The sequence below is a fragment of the Triturus cristatus genome, chromosome 12 (assembly GCF_964204655.1).
Source record: "Triturus cristatus chromosome 12, aTriCri1.1, whole genome shotgun sequence".
In the NCBI taxonomy this organism is placed as follows: Eukaryota; Metazoa; Chordata; class Amphibia; order Caudata; family Salamandridae; genus Triturus; species Triturus cristatus.
The window spans coordinates 1,892,679-1,912,479 of NC_140595.1; the positions used below are offsets into that span (position 1 = coordinate 1,892,679).

The window sequence follows — 19,801 nt, forward strand, 5'->3', positions numbered from 1 at the left end:
CAGGGCAGGTAAACTGGAACTGCTGGTGGTACTTTGGACCTTGGCCCCTAACATCTTAAGTCCTAAAGGGGACCCCCTAGATTCGTTTGCAAATACCTGCATGCAGTATATGTCTCTTTCTTCATAGGAAAGCATTACTGTGTAAAAACATATTTGAATTAACATTTTTACTTACCTGCAAAAACTGATAAACCGAAACGTACTTACTGAATTACAATGTTTTTAGTGTTAAAATAAATATAAAAATGCCTGTTATTTTTCTAAAAGTGGTCTTGAGTTCCTCCTTGAGTGTGTGCCCCATTTAGTGACTGTGTTCAACAAAATGCATGAACACTCACCTCTGAGAAGCCTAAACTGCTCGTCCACAATACCACAAAAGCGAGCATTTGAGATTATTAATTAGAGCCCTCTAAGTCAAGCAGGGTTGTCTTGACATTCTACATAGGATACCTGATTTTGGTATATTACAGTAAAAACCATCTCCCTACATCAACCTTAACCACTATGTCAAGTTCTGAGTCCTGAATTTGTGCTTCTCCAGACCAAGCACTATTAAAAAGTGGCGACCAGTATGGATGGCATGGGAATCCTACACCTTATAGGTCCTCTGCCTTATGTAACATTTTCTATACACTGATTTGCACACATATGACTCATTGTCTCTGTATATGTTTGTGATGTAAAGTGCTCTGATACCCGACACTAGTATAAGAGGTGATATAAAATGAATAAAATATATGTGAGTGAGGGGCTATGAAGAGATGAGAGGCCCTGTTGGGGGGTGATAGTGAGGGAATCATTGAAGAGCCCCAACAAAGATAGTTGTATCCCGGTGGACAGTAAGGTCATCATTTTCTATGCTTTAAAGTCTAATACAATAATGGCAAAAGACTTGTAAAAAGCACCATGTTTTCCAAATCTTCTTGGGGTAAGAACCCCTCAAAACCACGCTCTGTAGTGGTCAGTGTCGCTTGCCGGACTCGCTATGCACCGTACTGGGGCTGGTCTGACAAAATTTGCCAGGGGAGCTTTGGGTTTCCAGTCCGGCCCTGATAGTCACGGCCACTGAAATTCTGTCATTTTGAGGCTGCAGCGTTTTCCGCATAAATATGAATTAGTCGCATTTGCCACGTTATCCATCATCTGCTGCATAACCTAGATTTTGACCCCAAAAAAAGTTCAAGCTCAAATTGATCAAAACTTACTAAAAACTTGGCAAAGCATGTTGCCATGCAGCGGAAAGCCCTCCACAAAGGTTGACTGGTCATCTTTCTATACCGCCCTAAGTGGCATGGGTGTGCCCAGACATGGGTCCCTTTATCACTTTTACTGGAAGCAAGGTGCAACCAGATGATCAGCCCATAATTAGTGCAAAACCTGTCCTGGGTTGCTGGTGTTCCGGTTCAGGAAGCTCTTACCTTAGCAGCTTGGGTTGGACCGTTCCCATTAGGAGGAGGTTTAAGACTGATTTGCATATGGCTGGGTCCAAACTAAGGTGGCAAGGTGAACAAAAGAACAATGAGTTGGAGTGCTAGCCCGAATGATTGCCAGCAATTACCCTTATTGAAAGCAGCTTCCCATCACCATTTTTCTGTTTCATGTATCGCCCTAAGTGGCATGGGTATACTCAGATGTGCGTCCCTTGCACACTGTGTCAATTCCTTGTTTACCGATTCAGGGAGAACTTGGCTTGGCAGTTCAAGCTAGACTGTTCCCATGAGTAGTAGGTTGACGACTGGTTTACATATGGCTGGGTCCAAACTGAGGTGACTTGATGAACAAAACAGTGGGTTGGAGTGCTAGACTGAGCGATTGCCAGTGGTTAGTCTTATAGCAAGCATTCCTCATATCACCTTTTGTCTGCTTTCTGTACCGCCCTAAGGGGCATGGGAATGCTCAGAGGTAGGTCCCTTGCTCACTGTGTCAATAGAGCCAAGCTGTACCTGGGTAATGAGCCCACAATTAGAGAGAAACTGGTCCGGGGTTGCTTGTGTTCCGGCTCAGAGAGGACCTGGCTTGGCAGTTCGGGGTGGACTGTTCCCATGAGGCACAGGGTCAAGGCTGATTTGCACATGGCTGGGTCCAAACTGAGGTGGCATGGTAAGGAAAGGAACAACGGGTTGGAGTGCTAGCCAGAGCGATTGCCAGAGGTTAGACTTATTTCAAGCAGCCTGCCATCACCTTTTGTGTGTTTCCTGTACTGTCTTGAGTGGCATGGGGATGCCTATGTGCCCCTTGCTCACTGTGTCACTGGAACCAAGAGTCCATAATTAGGGCAAAACCAGTCCTGGGTTGCTTGTGTTCTGACTTGTAGTCCGGTTCAGGGAGGGCGTGGCTTGGCAGTTCGGGCTGGACTGTTGTAGGAAGCTGGCTTTTTATGTGGTGATAACAACGTAAGGGCACACCGTGGAAAAAGTCCAGATGACCCTTATTTGGTTTACAGTATAATCCCAAGTGCTCTATTAGTGCTAGTGTGGTCGAGCAGCTTAGGCTTAACAGAGGGGAGCGTTAAGCATTTTTTGTACATACTCGTTCAAAAAATGGTCCACACACTGAATAAGAAGTACGAGACCAATTTATAAAAAAATAAAGTCCAATTTTTTATAGGAATTTAGACACCAAGATCTTGGAACAACTTTAGTACATTCGGAGATATCGATTTTGGAAGAAAAATAGGAATATTGTCCAAATAACAGTTTGGAGGCATACACCTCAAACTTTACAATGTTAACCTATGGGAGGAAAAACACCCATCCCATCACCTTTTGTGTGTTTCATGTACCTCCAGAGTATCAGCACCTAGGGCGCCCCCATCCCAAGAAACTCACTTAGAATCACCATTCAGAAAGCACCCCTCCAGAATCTCAGCCCCATAGAGTAAGTGTCCTAGTGTCACCACTAACAGAGACCCCTTTCAGCGTTACAGGGCCCTAAGGAGCCACCATCCCATGCATCTCGGCCCAATCGGGTACATCTAGAGTCAGTGTCGACCGAGGCCCTCTCCAGAGTCCCAGCTCCATAGGGTACCTCTCCTAGAGTCACCGCAAGCAGAGACCCACTCGAGTCTCAGGCCTCTAGGGCGCCCCGACTAAGGGTTGTACGGGTGGTGCTCATACTGATAGTGAATGAGGGGCATATTTATGCGCCCTTTGTGCAGCCGGAGCATCACATTTTGTGATGGCCCGGCGGCGCAAACTAGACAATCATATTTATGAGGTCAAGCAAGCCACTCTGTGGGCTTTGAATTGCCTCATAGATATGGCGCATGGAAAGGCAGCGCAGATCTCTGTCTTGCCTTACTCTGCGCTAGGGAGGCGTTCCATGGGTGTTGCGGTGGGTGTTCCCACGCAACACCCATGGCTTTTGACACTTCCCAGATTTACAATATGATGAAAACCTGGTGATGCTCCAAAACCTTACGCCTCCCCAGGGGAGGCGCAACGAGGAGAAATAACTTTTTCTCATTGTTTTTACTCTTTCCATCTGTGCTGCATTCTGCAGCTCCCGTAGGAAGAGCAAGAGGCCTCTCAGAATTGTTTCTGTGCAGTAAGGTGCCCCTTCCTGAACAAAAACCATCCTGCCGTCAACACAGCATGGTGCAAGGGTGCCTGCATTGGTGCTAGGCTGCCAAGATGCCACCAGCGCAGGAGGAAAGGAAAGGAATGCACCATATTGGATAAATACGGTGCATCCCTGCCCTTTCACTTTGACGTAGGGTAGTACAGCAGGGTGACTTGCTGCACTGCCCAATGCCAAAACCCGCTCCAAAAACACCCTCCTCGTTACACCTCCCCCGAGAAAGCATAAGGTTTTGGTGCATCCTCAGGTTTACATGTTTTTGTAAATCTGGGAAAGTGTCAAACTCCTGAGGTGTTACGTGGGTAAATCCATTTTAATGCTCATGAAACGCCTCCCGAACGCAAAGCAGCTTTGCGTAGCCTCATAGATTATGAATTTTTATGGTTTGCTCTGCCGGAGCATCACAAAAATTGCTGCTCCAGCGCTGCAAGGGGATCAGAAATGCGCCTCTACGTTACTAAGGTGTGATATGTAAGGACATCTTTATGACTCCTTGTGCTGCTGTATTGTCACTTTTTGTGAGGCTTCAGTGGCACAAATCCCAAAATCATATTTAAGAGGTCACGCACAGCCAGTAGTTCCTGTTAGTATATTACTGGAGTGTAAAACTGACTCAAACAAAATCAATTAATAATTCATGTGAACATCGAGGTTGCATTACAATTCATCTTGTATTTACTAAAATTGTGGCATAGGGCAGAACAGCAAGTTACCTTGACGCGCTGCCCTGCATTGCAGGGAAAGGACAGGAATGCACTGTATATTTCAAAAATATAATGCAGCACACATAGAAAGAGGAAAAAACGAGACAAATTAAAGATATTTTTCCTCGTTTGCCTTACCTGGGGAGGCGTGCCTTTTTTGTGCATTCCGTGGGTTGGGAAATTTGGAAATGCGTCAAAAACCAAGGGATGTTTCTTGGGAACATCCACGCAACACCCATGGAACGCCTCCCTTGCGCAGAGTAATGCAATGCAGTGATTTGCACTGCGTTGCATTACTTCATATTTATGAAGCCACTCAGAGCCACGCAAAGTGGCTTTGCATGGCTTCATAAATATGACTTGAGGCTCTGCGTCATGCATGTACCAAGGTGCGTGTTGCAAGCATGACGCAGGGCCCTTGTAAATATACCCCAATGTTATTAAGGCTTGTGCTGTAGTACTGATATCAGTAATGCTTCCACTGATAGTGACGGAGTTACTGTGGTACTGGCACTGACAGAGATGCAGTGTTTGCGTTCACCCTGAGAGAGACTGGAAGCCTCGTGTATGAGGACGCCGCGCAGTGCAGCGCACTGTCTGCGCGAGGAGGAAAGGGCAGGAATGCGCCGTATTCAAAGCAGCATGGCACATTCCTGGCCTTTCTCAAGGTTCAAGGGTGCCGTATTCAAAGCGGTGTGGCACATTCCTGGCCTTTCTCATGGTTCAAGGGTGCCGTATTCAAAGCAGTGTGGCACATTCCTGGCCTTTCTCATGGTTCAAGGGTGCCGTATTCAAAGCAGTGTGGCACATTCCTGGCATTTCTCATGGTTCAAGGGTGCCATATTTAAAGCAGTGTGGCACATTCCTGCCCTTTCTCATGGTGCAAGGGTGCGTCCGTTGCATGCAGGATTGTTTTTGTGCAGGAAGGGGCACCTTTCTGCACAAAAAAACAATCCTGGGAGGCATATTCCTCTTTCTATGTGTACTTATGCCTCCCTTGAAGGGAAGGTGTACATTTTTGGCACATCCCTAGGTTTACAAGTTCTTGTAAATCTGAAGATGCGTCTAAATTTCTGGGGAGTTGCATGGGAACACCCACGCAATGCCCAGGGAACGCCTTCCAAGAGCAGGGTAACGCAATGTAGCGATATGCGCTGTGTTGCAATATTCAAGATTTTTGAAGCCACTCACAGCCACACAAAGTGGCTTTGCATGGTTTGAAAAATCTTACATAGAGTTTGCGTCACACATGTACCACGTTTCGTGGTGCAAACATGACACAAGCCTCTCATAAATGAAGCCCTCAGTTACTTAGGGCCTTATGATGACTTTGGCTGTGTGGGAGTGGGTCCGACACGCTGCTGCCCTACTCCCACACTGCCAAAGGCAAAACAGAATGGCCACCAGATTATGACTTTTTAAGTCGCTGGCGGGCATTTCTTTGGCATTCCCTCTGCAGCGCTTTTGAAACAGGCACCACAATGAGAACGCCAAAGCATGTTCCTGCACAGGCCAAAATGCACAATGTTGTGCATTTTGTACACAACGGTCCGGCACCATGTCCATGTCGGTTTGGAAGCCGGGGTCGACGCTGGCTGGGATTCTAGCCGGGGTTGGCTGCGGACAAGGTGCCGGTGGAGTCGGCGCCAGTGGAGGTGTCACGAGGTCGACCGGCACCGATCTGGATCCAGGCCTGGATCCAAGGGGGCCCTGCGGTGCCGAGGCCAGAGCCGCCGGCATCGAAGGCCTAGGACCCCCAACTGAGTCAGTGGGGCAAGAAGACGCGCCGGCGCAGTCAGGCTGCTCAAAGATGACGTGCATCGTTTCGTAAAATTGACGAAGCCGGGCATGGGTCGCTTCCTGTCCCGGGAAGGGAGGGAAGGCCGGAGTCGACCCTAAAGGCTCCGCAAGCGGAGCCGTGGGAGTGGCACCACCCACACCCTGCGTCGTGTCGGCCGATGGGAAGTCGAAGAGTGACAATGCTTCTTCAACTTCTTCTTATGCTTCGACTTACCTGACCCTGAGTGCGAAAACTTTGAAAAGGAGTCATGGTGACTCCTCAATCGGTCCCTCAACCTCCCACGCGACCGGGACATTGCGCAACGCAGAGAGAGCCGACTGGCGGGCCTCGAGGAGCTTTCGGGACCGCTCCCGCAAAGACTTCGGGCCATGGTTCGACAGTTGGAGCAGAACAGGTCATGGTCGCACTCCAGGCAGAAGAGGCACACGCGGTGCGGATCTGTCATCGACATCAGTCAGGTACAGGAACCGCAGGCCTTGAAACCGGGCATCCTTCGTGCACCAGGAGTAGGTTGAAGACTCAAAAATGAAGTCGACAAAAGTCGCAAAAAACTGTCAAAAAGTGACTGAGGGTACTGCTCTCTCCGGTTGTGCGCTTGCTGGCGCGAAAAAAGAAAGAACTGACATCAGCGCACAAGGGCGGCGTCTATGTAGCTACCGTGGCGTCATCCCCGCGACCACGGTGCCGAACACGGAGTCGACCTACGCCACCTAACGACGTGCAGGGGTACTGCCGACGAAAACCATTTCGGATCCAGCCTGGTGCCTGGGGGTAATTCTAAGGTAAGGAATCTATAACTAACTGTTTCTTTCAGATCATGGGGGGTACATGCACACAGGGGGACACAGAGGCACCAGGGGGCTGTTTCCTCACAGTCACACTTTTCATAGCGGTTGTACCGCCATGAAAACTGCTGCGTGCAGAAACTTTTATTATGCTTGGCAGGGCTGCAGTGGCCTCACCAAGCATATTGCGGCCCTTAAGACAGCCACAGCCAGGGATCTCTGCTCCCAGAGATCCCTGGTGGTTGTGATGGTCTCAGGGTGGCCCGACCGCCCTAGTCATAAGGTCAAAAGACCGCCACCGCCCGACTCGTAATAAGTCCCATAGCCTTTCAGTGGTAATACTGGCAGTAATAGCGGATAGGGTATTATAGTATTTTCATTGGAAATGGCTGAGTTATTAAAGATTGTACTGTAGTTTTGGTATCGGTAGTACCACACTGACAGTGTTATTGTTGTATTATCATTGGTAATGGTTGAGCTATTAAGGCTTGTACTATAGTATTGGTATGGGTGGTATCACACTGATAGTGACTGAGTTACTGTAGTATTGGCAGTGATAAAGAACAAGTTACTAAAAGAGGCCCTGTTGGTGTTCACATTGATAGTGACAGAGTTACTGTTGTATTGCCGCCGACAGCAAGAGCCTTCGTGGGACAGCTCACCTCCTGGTTCTGGTCATCCTCGGTGCCTCCTGGTACCCGTGGCTGCTGCGACAAGCTTCACCTCTTCACCTGCAGCTTCATGACATCGCCTGGTTCCTTCCTGGTTCCTTCAGGGCTCCTGGCTGGTGACCTAGACTCTGTCCCCTCTGCTTGCAGGTATCCTCCTTCTTGATTCCATCCTTGGAATCCACCGGACACTCTTCACTGACTGCCTGTCAGCATCTTTCTTCAGGCATCCATAGGAGTCGATGACGAAACCCGACGCAAGTTCACACCTATGCACCCGCAGCCCGTGGGCTAGGTAACTTGAGTACTCCGGTGCTCACAAGGGTATTGACTATCCTAGTGTCTAGTTTCCAAGTCTCTAACTCCTAGTTCCTTCCGAAGTGTCCTAAAACTCTTAATTTCTAAATACTACTATTTCTATTGACTTTAACGCATTACGCGTGAGTGTTTCCACTCTGCACCTGAATCCTGTGGGCCTCCCACTGCCTAGCAACCGATAGGATAGTGTAGCCCCAGCGATGGCCTAGGCCTAACCTGTGTTCGTGACAGTGGTCCTTATACCACTTACTTAGTATATGGTTTGCGTGACCCCTAGGGCCTAACTGTATTACTTACCTGTGTGACTTATGTATGCTTAAATAAGACTGTGTTGTACTTACCTCGAATCTCATAAAGAGTGCTGAGGGTATTGTGACTAGAATAAATACATTCTATTTTATAATATATCTGTTGTGTTGTCCTTTCAATTGGTATTCAAGAGATTGCAAATGGTATAACAGCTGGCTTCACATGCCATTCAGAGTTTAGCCTAAGACTGCTCTTGTCCATGCTACCACTAGGATAGCTGGTCTATAAGGTTGACTTTACAACCAATCACCATAAGGGTTGTTTGGACTGATACAAGGTGTGCACTAGAACTAGTGACATCATATATCAGGCCAACTTCTCACACTTTGCTGTTGTTTTTCCCTGGTTTTTAATTTATTGTTTATGATATACAGGGGAGTCCTTACAGCATTATTCAGCTCTAGTTATGAAAGGCTGCATTTGCTTTTTTATTGTATATATATATATATATATATATATATATATATATATGTATATATATGGAGATACATATATGTTTATCACATATATGATTGTGTTTCCGGGGTCCCGCGCATAGGTGGGAATATTCTAGTGCTTATGAGTATTGATGAGGATCCCCTGGAAGAGAACTGTAGTTCCGGAGAGGATGGAGCACAGCTAGACAGCAGACCTTTAGCAGTCAGATCGTGAATTTCCCTCAACATTGTTGAGCGATCTGTTCTTAGTCTCTTTGCAGGTGGAGACCTGTGGGTGGAAGTAGGTCTCGACGTCGACCTCCTCAACGGCGACCGCCCCTGTCGGCGATGTGTCTTTGACGTCGAGCATCTGCCCTCCACCATCGTAGGTGAGACAGACTTAGACCGTCTGCGAGAGGGTGTCGACGTCGGCTGATGGACATGTTTAGCCGTACCTGGAGTCGTCCAGTTTGAGGGTGATATAGTTTTCGACGCCGACCTCAGCCCAGGAGATTTTGACGCTGAAGGAGAGCACAGGGGTATTTTTGACATCGATCCTTCCCTCGACGGCGGATTTGACCGGTGTCTTCGCTTTTCCCTTTTTTTCTTGCGATCTGACCTTATTTGAGAGGAGGGCTCTTTATAGGGATGTCCTTCACGGCCACTTCCAGACTCCTTTCCTCTCTCCTGCATTGCATGCAGCTTGATCCTTTCGCGAAGGGCTCTTCTGGAAAGTTGTTGACAGTAGTAGCACTTTTCAGGTCTGTGTGTAGATGGTAGGCACACAATACAGACCGAATGCAGATCTGACTTAGCCATTTTCTTCCCACAGGAAGGGCACATATTAAATAAGGATGGCATTCTGAAAGGAAAAATTGCTGGAAAGCCAGAAAAAATGATGGAAATAGTACAATAAGTACTAAAAACGTCGACTGAAGACAGAAAATCTCACTTGAAAAGACCAATTAGTGACAAAAAAACACTAACTGACGAGCTCAATGCTCAAGGATCCTCACAGAAGGAGCAGGAAAAAAGAACTGACCTAACTGTCACCTGTGGGGCATGATGGAAGCCTGGAGGTCTTAAAGGCACGGCGCCAGTTTTTTCTCCGAGTGTTCTATATGCTGCCTTCTAGGCTAATCTGCCTGATATGACCTTGCCTTTTTCTTTGAAAATAAAGGCTATGTTCAAAAACAAGTTGGAGGTACATTTCTCTGTGTCGTGGAAATGTTATTTTATATTATTTACATATTTCAAATGGAAAATACAACGCAATATTGGCATATTTGAGCCTAAAATACTTTTTTAGGCTGCATATTTATATACATGTGTGTATATTATACATATATCCATATGATATATATAAATATTTTTTTTTTATTGCTCCGAGGTCCCCGCATGTGGGCTGTTCAGAGAATCGCTGAGTTATTAAGGGTTTTACACCGGCAGTGATAGTGGCTGCCTCATAGTGAGCGAGGCAAATCAAATCAAAGAAAGCTTTATTCGATTGTGAACAAACAATCATAAAAGCCTAATAACACGGTTTCATATATAAAAATTCATATAAAATACATATATGCATTTATTTATAAATGAGCGAGTCACTAAGGTCTGTGGAAACATATTCTGCTCTGAATCATAGAACAAATGGGTCTGTTTTGGGCTGGGACGGACAAGGAGTAAGCAAGATAAGGAAATAACGAGGTAGGCGTTACCTTGTGACCGTTTTATACCCCCCCACCACCCGCACCACCACTAACTTCACTCTTTCTGCTTCCATGCAGGTGGAGTCACCATGGGAGAATCCTGCTTCTAGTCTGGTGCAGTGTTAGTGTTGGAGAAGTGAACAGTGCACAGGTACAGTCAGGGGAGAGTAGCGTACAGGTGTCAGGGGAGAGCACTACGCGGGTGTCAGGGGAGAGCAGCACACAGGTGTCAGGAGAGTGGCGTATATATGTCAGGGGAGAGCAGCACACGGGTGTCAGGGGAGAGCAGCACACAGGTGTCAGGGGAGAGCAGCACGCAGGTGTCAGGGGAGAGCAGCACACAGGTGTCAGGGGAGAGCAGCACGCAGGTGTCAGGGGAGAGCAGCACACAGGTGTCAGGGGAGAGCACTACACGGGTTTCAGGGTAGAGTCAGCATAGATGGGTATTTGGGCAAAATTGAGTTGTAAATATGGGAGATAAAAATATCGGGAAAAATATTGTGATACAAAAATATTGTGATGCAGAAATATTGTCAAGCATATTGATTTTTTTTCAAGTAAGTAATATCGCTGTTAAGTACATTGTTGCTTTTAATATCATTTCCACTAATATAGTTGTAAAAAATGTGTCTTTTCAATTATTTTTATGGACCCTATTATAAGTCTGGTGGTCCGAGGAACGCCAGACTCGTATTGGTGCAGCAGTGGCGGATCCAGCAATCGCCACACCGGAGGTCCGACTGCCCAATTACAACTCAGGCAGCTGGACCACCGGCTCTGTGAGGGAACCGTCGATCCCTGGCGTAGGAGCGGCGGTCAAAGGTCGCAATATGCTTGGCAGGACCGCCTCTTCTGTCAGCCAGGCATTTCATGGCGGTTCCACTGCCATGAAAACCCTGGCAGAGAGGATACAAGGCCCCCCTTGTGCCTCAAACATATGTGGATGCATAAAGAGGGCATAACATATGCCCCCCAGTGTGCATGCACATAGGTTCCAGCACGGCATGGACATTTGAGTCCAAGTCATGCAGGAACCCTGTGAGGCATTCCCATTGTGTTTTTTTTTAAAAGGCACACTGTCTTTGAAAAGGCACCGCAGGGGAAACCGCCACGCCACCCGCCCACTGAAAAGTAGTAATCTGGTGGGCGGCGTCGACCTTCGGTGGAGCGGTGGCGCGGCGGTTTGTACCGCTGCGCCACCGCTCTGCTGGAAGGTCGTAATAGGGCCCTATGTGTTTCAGATCACATATTAATATCATGTGTTAATATTTAGATCATTGTTAAAATTATATATATATAGGAGCTTATTTATAAGATTTTTTGATGCAGTGCAGCGCAGCAAGTCACCTTGCTGCACAGAAGTGCATGACAGGGTATGGAAAGGATTGCACTGTATTTAATGGAATACAGTAGATTCCTGTCCTTTCCCATGCACTGGCGCACAATGGGCTGCCTAGCCACGGTGCAAGGGTGCCTGCGTTGCATGCAGGATTGGTTTTGTGCAGAACGGCACACCTTGCTGCACAAAAACAATCCTGGGAGGCATATTCCTCCTTCTATGTGTGCTGCAAAATGCAGTACACATAGTAAGAAGAAGAAACAAGGAGAAATAGAGATATTTTTACCCTTTTTACGCCTGCCCTAGGAAGGTGTAATACGTTGACGCATCCTCAGGTTTACAAGTTCTTGTTAATCTGGGGGTGGGTATAAATGTCTTGGAGTTGTGGGAACACCCATGCAAAGCCCATGGAATGTCTTCCCAGGGCATTGTAACGCCACTCAGACCCACACAAAGTGGCTTTGCGTGGCTTCAAAAATCTGACTTGAGTTTTGCGTCGCTCTTGCACCACGCTGTGTGGTACAGGAGCGACACAAACCGAGTCATAAATAAGCCTGATAGTTTGTAATTTTAAGGGATTTATTATTTTCAACGTAACTGCTGAACAAGTTACTTACCTTCGGTAACGACATATCTGTAAGAAACATAGGTTAGTTATAGATTCCTCACCTTAGAATTACCCCCAGGCGTCAGACTGGATCCAGAAAGTTTTTTGTCAGCAGTACCCCTGTGCGTTGGAAGGTGGCGTCAGTCAACCACAGCAATACCAACCCCGGAGGTGGGTCTGCGAACCAAGTTCACACCAGAAAGTCCTGGAGAACAGAACTGCAAAAGAAGCCGTCTCTCCGGACTTGGCTATCTAGGCAGTAGTGTTTGGTGAACGTGTGCAGCGATGCCCACGTACCCACAGATGTCATTCAGGGGGACTCCTCGTCCCAAAGCAGTAGTAGCTGCCATCGCCTGGTGGAATGGGCGCGCAGCCCCACTGGAGGTTCCTTCTTTGTCAAAGAGTAGCAGGCTTTGATGCACAGAACGACCCACCTGGAGATGGTCCGTTTGTGCATGGCCCGACCTTTCTTAGCGTCCACGTAACCGTGTTCACCCTGACATAGGGTCTACAACCCCACCCCGCTTTGTTTGTTGCAGTACCACATGGCGGTGGTGTTGTCCATGAACACCTGCACTACTCTTCCCCGGACAGAGGAAAGGAATGCCTTGAGTGCAAGACGAATCGCCCGAAACTCCAGAAGGTTGATGTGGAGCCCAGACTCTGCCGGAGACCAAGGGCCTCTGATCTCCGCCACCCCCATGTCGCCGTCCCATCCCAGAAGTGATGCATCAGTCACCACTGTGAACTCTGGTTAAGGAAGGGAGAGGGATCTGCTTTTGATCCAATCCTGTTTCGTAAGCCACCATTGCAATTGGTGTGCAGTGCCCGCCGAGATCTGGACGCAATCAGACAGGTTCCCCTGATGTTGGGCCCACTGGAACTTCAGGTTCCACTGCAGAGTCTGCATATGGCATCTGGCATGATCCACAAGCAGGATGCAGCAGGCCATCAGACCCAGTAGCCTGAGAGTCATCCTGACCAAAACCCGGGATAGAGGCTGAAAGATCGGAATCATAGCCTGAATATTCCAGACTTGCTGTTCGGGAGGAAACACCCGAAACTGCTCGTGTCCAGAACCGCACCAATGAAGAGGAGCTTCTGAGAGGGGGTCAGGTGTGACTAAGGCACGATGATGGAGAACCCCAGCGAATGCAGAAGGTCGGCCATAGTCTGGAGGTGGGAGACGACAGCCTGGGGCGAGCCCGCCTTCAACAGCCAGTCTTCGAGATAGGGGAAGACTGGAACCCCTGATCTGCGCAGGTGAGCTGCGACCACCGCCATCACTTTTGTGAACACCCGAGGGGCGCTGGTAAGGCCAAAGGGGAGCACGGTAAACTGAAAATGCTCGTTGCCTACCATGAACCGTAGGTAAAGCCTGTGGGCTGGCAGGACGGGGATGTGGAAATAGGCGTCCTGAAAGTCCAACCCTACCATCCAGTCTCCTAGGTTGAGGGCAGGCAAGAACTGAGCGAGCGTCAACATTTTAAACTTCTCCTTTCGGAGGGCCTTTGTCCTTCTTGGGCACCAGAAAGTAGTGGGAATAGAAACCACGACCTACTTCTAGGGCAGGAACGCGCTCAATGGCTCCCTTTGCCAAGAGTGCCAAAACTTCCAGTTGGAGAAGGTCCATGTGATCCTCCGACATGCGATGATACTGAGGTGGCATGGATGGAGGGGTAGTCTCGAAGGTGACTATTTGCAAAACCCACCTGTCCAACGTGATTGTGCGCCAGTGGGGGAGGTGATGGCGGATCCTGCCACCCACTGGCATTTGGTGGCCCTGAAAGGTCGGACTAGGAGGGTTTGGAGGCTGCTACAGAGGGGGTTGTGGTGGGCTGGCCCCCACAACCACAGCGGTGGTTCCCACATCCCCCGCCACGCTGGGGCTGAACAGCTTGCGTAGCCATGAAAGGGGCAAAATGCAGACTGCGCAGGGCAGGTGGTGGAGAAGCCCAGGACTTGGCTGTTGCCCATGAGTCCTTAAAGCGCTATAGCGCGTTGTCTGCCTTGTTGCCGAAAAGGCGACCGCTATCAAAGGGCATGTCCATAATTGTGGATTGGACATCCCCCTAAAAACCAGTTGAACGCAACCAGGTGTAGCGTCGAAGAGCTACTGCCATGGAAATCGTCCTGCCAAGTGCATCAGCGGTATCAAGCCCACAGCAGATGGTAAACGTCACTGCGTATCTCCCTCCGGCAACCACTCGAGAGAGCACGGCCAGCACTGAGGCAGCACTTGCGCAACGGTATCCCACACAGAGTGGTTGTAACAGCCCAATAGACATGCGATGTTTACCGACCGCAGTCCCTGTCCGCAGGAGCCCCTGAGGTGGGCCTGGACCAGGTGCCCGAAAGGATGTCCGTGAGGGCTTCATTAAACGACAGCAGGGGCTCCAAAGAGCTCGCTGCCGGTTGAAGCACCTCTGTCAGGAGGTTCGTCCTGACTGCCACCGTAGGAAGCTTGAGGCGGAGAGCCTCAGCCGCCCAACGCAACACCACTGCATATGACGCTCCCTCCTCCGTAGCCACGGTAGGAAGAGACAACATGCCATGGTCTGGTGAGATATCCAAACCACCGGCTTCCCCCAGTTCCTCTCTCCAGTCTTGCTCATACACAAACTGGTCTGTCAAAGGGTCCCTAGTCCCCTCCCATTCCTCCTCACCCTCCTCTGGCTGCCAATCTGGTCTCAAAGAGCCAGGGTAGAATTGGGGCACAAAAGTACCCGTCGGTGTCGGATCCGGCGTCGGTTGATGCCGGTCCGACTCCGTGTCTACCTAGAGGTGGAGGCCAGGGTAGACGTCGGCTGGGGACACAGCCGATGTCGGTGGCAGACGTGGTACTGGTGGAATCGGCGCCGGGGGAGGCGTAACACGGTCGTCTGGCGCCGATCCAAATCCAGGCCTGGATCCAAGGGGACCCTGTGGCGTCGAGGCCAAAGCTGCCGATGCTGAAGGCCCAGGGCCTCCAGCCGAGTCCGCGGAGCCAAAGGCGCGCCGGTGGAGTCGGGCTGCCCACAGATGGCAGGCATCGCTTCGTAGAAACTCCGAAGCTGGGTAAAGGTAGCACAGGGTCCAGGAAAGGGAGAGAAACCCGAAGTCGACCCAGCAGGCTCCGCACGCGGAGCCGCAGGATGGTCACCACCCGCATGCCTCGTCACATCGGCCGACGGACGGGGAGAAGTCGAAGAACGATGATGCTTCTTCAGCTTCTTTTTGTGCTTCGACTTACTTGACTCCGAGTGCGAAGACTTAGAGGAAGAATGGTGGTGGCTCCGCAACCGGTCCCTCGACCTCCTTCGCGACCGGGACCTCGAACGACGTGGAGCCGACTGCCGGAGATCGAGTATCTTTCGGGACGGCTCCCGCAAAGACTTCGGGCCATGGTCTGGCAGTCGGAGCACCACTTGGGGTAGTGGTCATGCTCCAGACAGTAGAGGCACACATGGTGCGGATCCGTTACCGACATGAGTTGGTTACAGGAACCGCAAGCCTTAAAGCCGGGCAACCCTCGTGCACCAGGAGTCGATGGATTCAAATAACAACGAAGTCGACAAAAGTCGAGAAACACTTCAGTCAGAAATAACTGGGGGCACCGCTCTCTCCGGATCTTCGCTTGCTGGCGCGGAAAAAGAAAGAACTGACGACAGCGCTCGAGGACGGCGTCTAAGTAGCTACCACAATGTCATCCCGGCGACCGCGACGCCGTCGACAAACGCAGACTCAACTGACGCCACCTTCCGACCCGCAGGGGTCCTGCTGACAAAAAACTTTCCGGATCCAGTCTGACACCTGTGGATTCTAAGGTAATGAATCTGTAACTAACTGTTTCTTTCAGATAACAAGAGCGGTTTACAGGTGTCAGGGGGGAGCAGCATATGGGTGTGAGGGGACCACAGTCAACAAGGGAGGGCAGAAGAGGTGTCAAGGAGAGCAGTTTATAGGTGTCAGGGGGAAGCAGCAGAAGATTGTCCAAAAAGAGCAGTGGAGGTGTCAGTGGAGAGCAATACACAGGTGTCAGGAGAGAGCATCATACAGGTGTGAGGGTACCACAGTCAACAGATGTCAAGGAGAACAGTCTATAGGTGTCAGGAGAGAGCACTACATGTTTGTCAGGGGAGAGAAGCTTGGAGGTGTCAGGGGAGTGCAGTAAACAGATGTCAAGTGAGAGCAGCAAAAGTATCAACAAGAGCAGTTTATAGGTGTCAGGGGGAGCAGTATATGGGTGTCCAAAAAGAGCAGTGGAGGTGTCAGGGGAGAGCAACACACGTGTCAGGAGAGAGCATCATACACGTGTGAGGGAACCAGTCAACAGATGTTAAGGAGAGCAGTCTATAGGTGTCAAGGGAGAGCACTACATGTTTGTCAGGGGAGAGAAGCATGGAGGTGTCAGGGGAGAACAGTAAACAGATGTCAAGGGAGAGCAGCAAAAGTGTCAACAAGAGCAGTTTATAGGTGTCAGGGGGGAGCAGCATATGGGTGTCCAAATAGAGCAGAGGAGGTGTCAGGGGAGAGCAACACATGTGTCAGGAGAGAGCATCATACAGGTGTGAGGGAACCACAGTCTACATATGTCAAGGGAGGGCAGCAGATGTGTCAAGGAGAACAGTTTATTGGTGTACAGGGACAGCTGCATGCAGGTATCAGGGAGAGCTGCATACAAAAGTAAGGAGAGAGCAGCTGACATTCTGCAGGGGAGGGCAGCATACTGGGTCAGGAGAAAGCATCATACATGGGGCAGAGGAGAGCATCATGGAGGTGTCTAGGGAGAACAGGACATAGATATGATCATGGAGAGAGACCCAAACAAACGTTTGATGGGAGGAATGCTTCCAAACAGTGTAAACCACTAGCAATCCATCTGGGTATCATTCCAACCCACCATCTGTTGCCCCCTGTGGCACTCTGGATTGGGCCTGTCTTATGCAAATCAGCACTGCCCCAAGGGGAGCAATCCACTCCGAACTGCAACTGCAGCATGAGGCACCACCCCTAAACAGGGAAAACAAGCACCCCCAAACTGGCTTAAACCTTGTTAGGCCTCATTAGTGAGGTACAGCTTGGATCCTGGGGCACAGTGAGGAAGGGACTCATGTCAGGGCATACCCGTGGCCACTTAAATCATTGCATCAAACATAAAATGGGTGAGAGACCCCGAAAACCTAACCTCTGAGTCTGCTCCTATTCCAAACCTTCACGCCAAGTCTCTCACTAGTCAAAGTCCTAACAATAATCCTAAGCCTGACCATAAACCTAAATCTAAACTTAAACATGACCATGTGCACCCTGGCAGGGGTTGGCATAGGAGTCTACGTGACCTGGCAGGGCTCGGGCTAAGGATCTGTGGCCTGGCAGGGGTCAGTGTAAGGCTGTGTAAAACATGGCAAGGGTGGTCTAGAGGGGTCTGTGTGGCCAGGTAGCGGTCACTCTGAAAGGCCTTAGTGGTCACTCTAAGTCTCCCTGTGTCCTGGCAGAGGTGGGTTCAGAGGCTCTCTGTGGCCTTGTGGATGTGGTCAAGAAAGGTCTGTATGCCCTTTCAAGGTTGGTCAAATACCTATGTGTGCTGGCACTGGTCTTATGATCTGTGTGGGCGTACACAGGTTGGTGTAAGGCTATGTGTGGTATGACAGAGGACGGTGTAAGCCAATTCAGTGCCCCAGTTTCTGGCTGTAGTGAAATACTTAGTAAGAGAACTAAATCACAGTTTTTGGGGCCACCACAAGCCCCCAGTAAGGCTAAAGCAGCCCTAATGCTTGTCTTCCCTTTCTCTTTTTAAACAGGGGACCGATGGCTGGACCCAAGGACTATCTCTATTGCATAACCCACACCCACCAGGGCTTGGACTCGTGTCTCAACAATCCCTGCGTCCTCCTGCACCTGGGCAGTGGGGCCCCTGGGGCAGCTGGAGTGCCTGCTCCAGTGAGTGCGGTGAGGGTGTTGCTGTGAGGACACGGAGGTGCATAAGGTGAGTCTCAAGACTGTACAGCAGAGCTACTGAGAAGGGGTGACTGTGAAAGATGCTGGGCTGGCCTCCTCTACAAACGGCCTCAAGCGTGATGCCAGAAGATGGCAGGTTCGGCTCAGCGCAACACTCAAAGAGTGCCAAGCTGGCATCAAATAAATCCTCCAAGCACTGCACAGCTGGCCTCAAAGAGCTCTTCAAAGTAGTGCAAATCTGGCCTCAAATATATCCTCAGAGCAGTGCAAGGCTGGCCTCAAACACATCACCCATGCAGCGCAAGGCAGGCCTCAAACACATCATCCATGCAACGCAAGGCTGGCCTCAAACACATCATCCATGCAACGCAAGGCTGGGCTGGCCTCAAACACATCCCCCATGCAGCGCAAGGCTGGCCTCAAACACATCCCCCATGCAGCGCAAGGCTGGCCTCAAACACATCACCCATGCAGCGCAAGGCTGGCCTCAAACACATCCTCCATTGAAAGCAAGGCTGGTCTCACACACATCATCCATGCAGTGCAAGGCTGCCCTCAAACACATCATCCATGCAGTGCAAGGCTGGTCTCAAACATATCATCCATGCAGTGCAAGGCTGGTCTCAAACATATCATCCATGCAGTGCAAGGCTGGTCTCAAACACATCATCCATGCAGTGCAAGGCTGGCCTCAAACACATCATCCATACAACGCAAGGGTGGCCTCAAACACATCACCCATGCAGCGCAAGGCTGGCCTCAAACACATCACCCATGCAGCGCAAGGCTGGCCTCAAACACATCATCCATTGAACGCAAGGCTGGTCTCACACACATCATCCATGCAGTGCAAGGCTGCCCTCAAACACATCATCCATGCAGTGCAAGGCTGGTCTCAAACATATCATCCATGCAGTGCAAGGCTGCCCTCAAACACATCATCCATGCAGTGCAAGGCTGGTCTCAAACATATCATCCATGCAGCGCAAGGCTGGCCTCAAACATATCATCAAGGTACTGCTAGTCTGGATTTAAAGACATTCTGCAAGCAGTGCAAGTCTGGCTTCAAACCCATTAGAAGCCTACAGCTCCACAGACGGATGGAGAATAAAGTGTCACTTTCAGCCTCACAGAGTCAAGCACTCACACCATCAAGGGCTCTTGTGCAATGTGCAGGAATCAGCATTACGCACACTGATGAGTAGCTGAATTAATCAAATCTTCTGCAGGCCTGGGGGGTGGGAAGGAGAATAGATGAAGGGTCGTTTGCCTTGAGCAGCTTTTCCCATTCTATGGGTCAGGATCCACTGGTGGGTCAGGCCTGTACCATGTTACCAGACCTGCATGCCCAGTGGCTTGAATAATCTGCTCGATCTACCTGTAATGTGTTTGATCCACACACTTATTTATTTATTTATTTATTTATTTTATTTATTTATGTGTTTTATAGAGCGCGAACTTGACCCGTTAGGGTATCAGAGCGCTTTACAGGAGAGCAAAGCAATATACAGACAGATTTAGAGTCGATCAGTTACAGCTCAAGTAGCAGTATAGTGCAGGAATATATATACACAAAGCAGGTATTTACATTTTACATAACCGATTACAAAGAGCGACAAACCATATTTACAG

The 19,801-nt window shown here is 49.6% G+C and overlaps 1 protein-coding gene across 2 annotated transcripts in view; it reads left to right on the forward strand.

Moving 5' to 3' along the window:
- The window catches only part of ADAMTSL5 (ADAMTS like 5), a 198,657-nt gene that overhangs the window by 15,248 nt on the left and 163,608 nt on the right, over nt 1-19,801 (forward strand). The window contains exons 2-3 of one of the 2 annotated variants that reach the window (XM_085637652.1): nt 10,365-10,437; nt 18,013-18,197. In XM_085637652.1, the coding sequence (XP_085493778.1) occupies nt 10,365-10,437; nt 18,013-18,197 (258 nt within the window). The remainder of the gene's footprint in view (nt 1-10,364; nt 10,438-18,012; nt 18,198-19,801) is intronic. The other variant, XM_085637653.1, reaches the window with a different exon arrangement.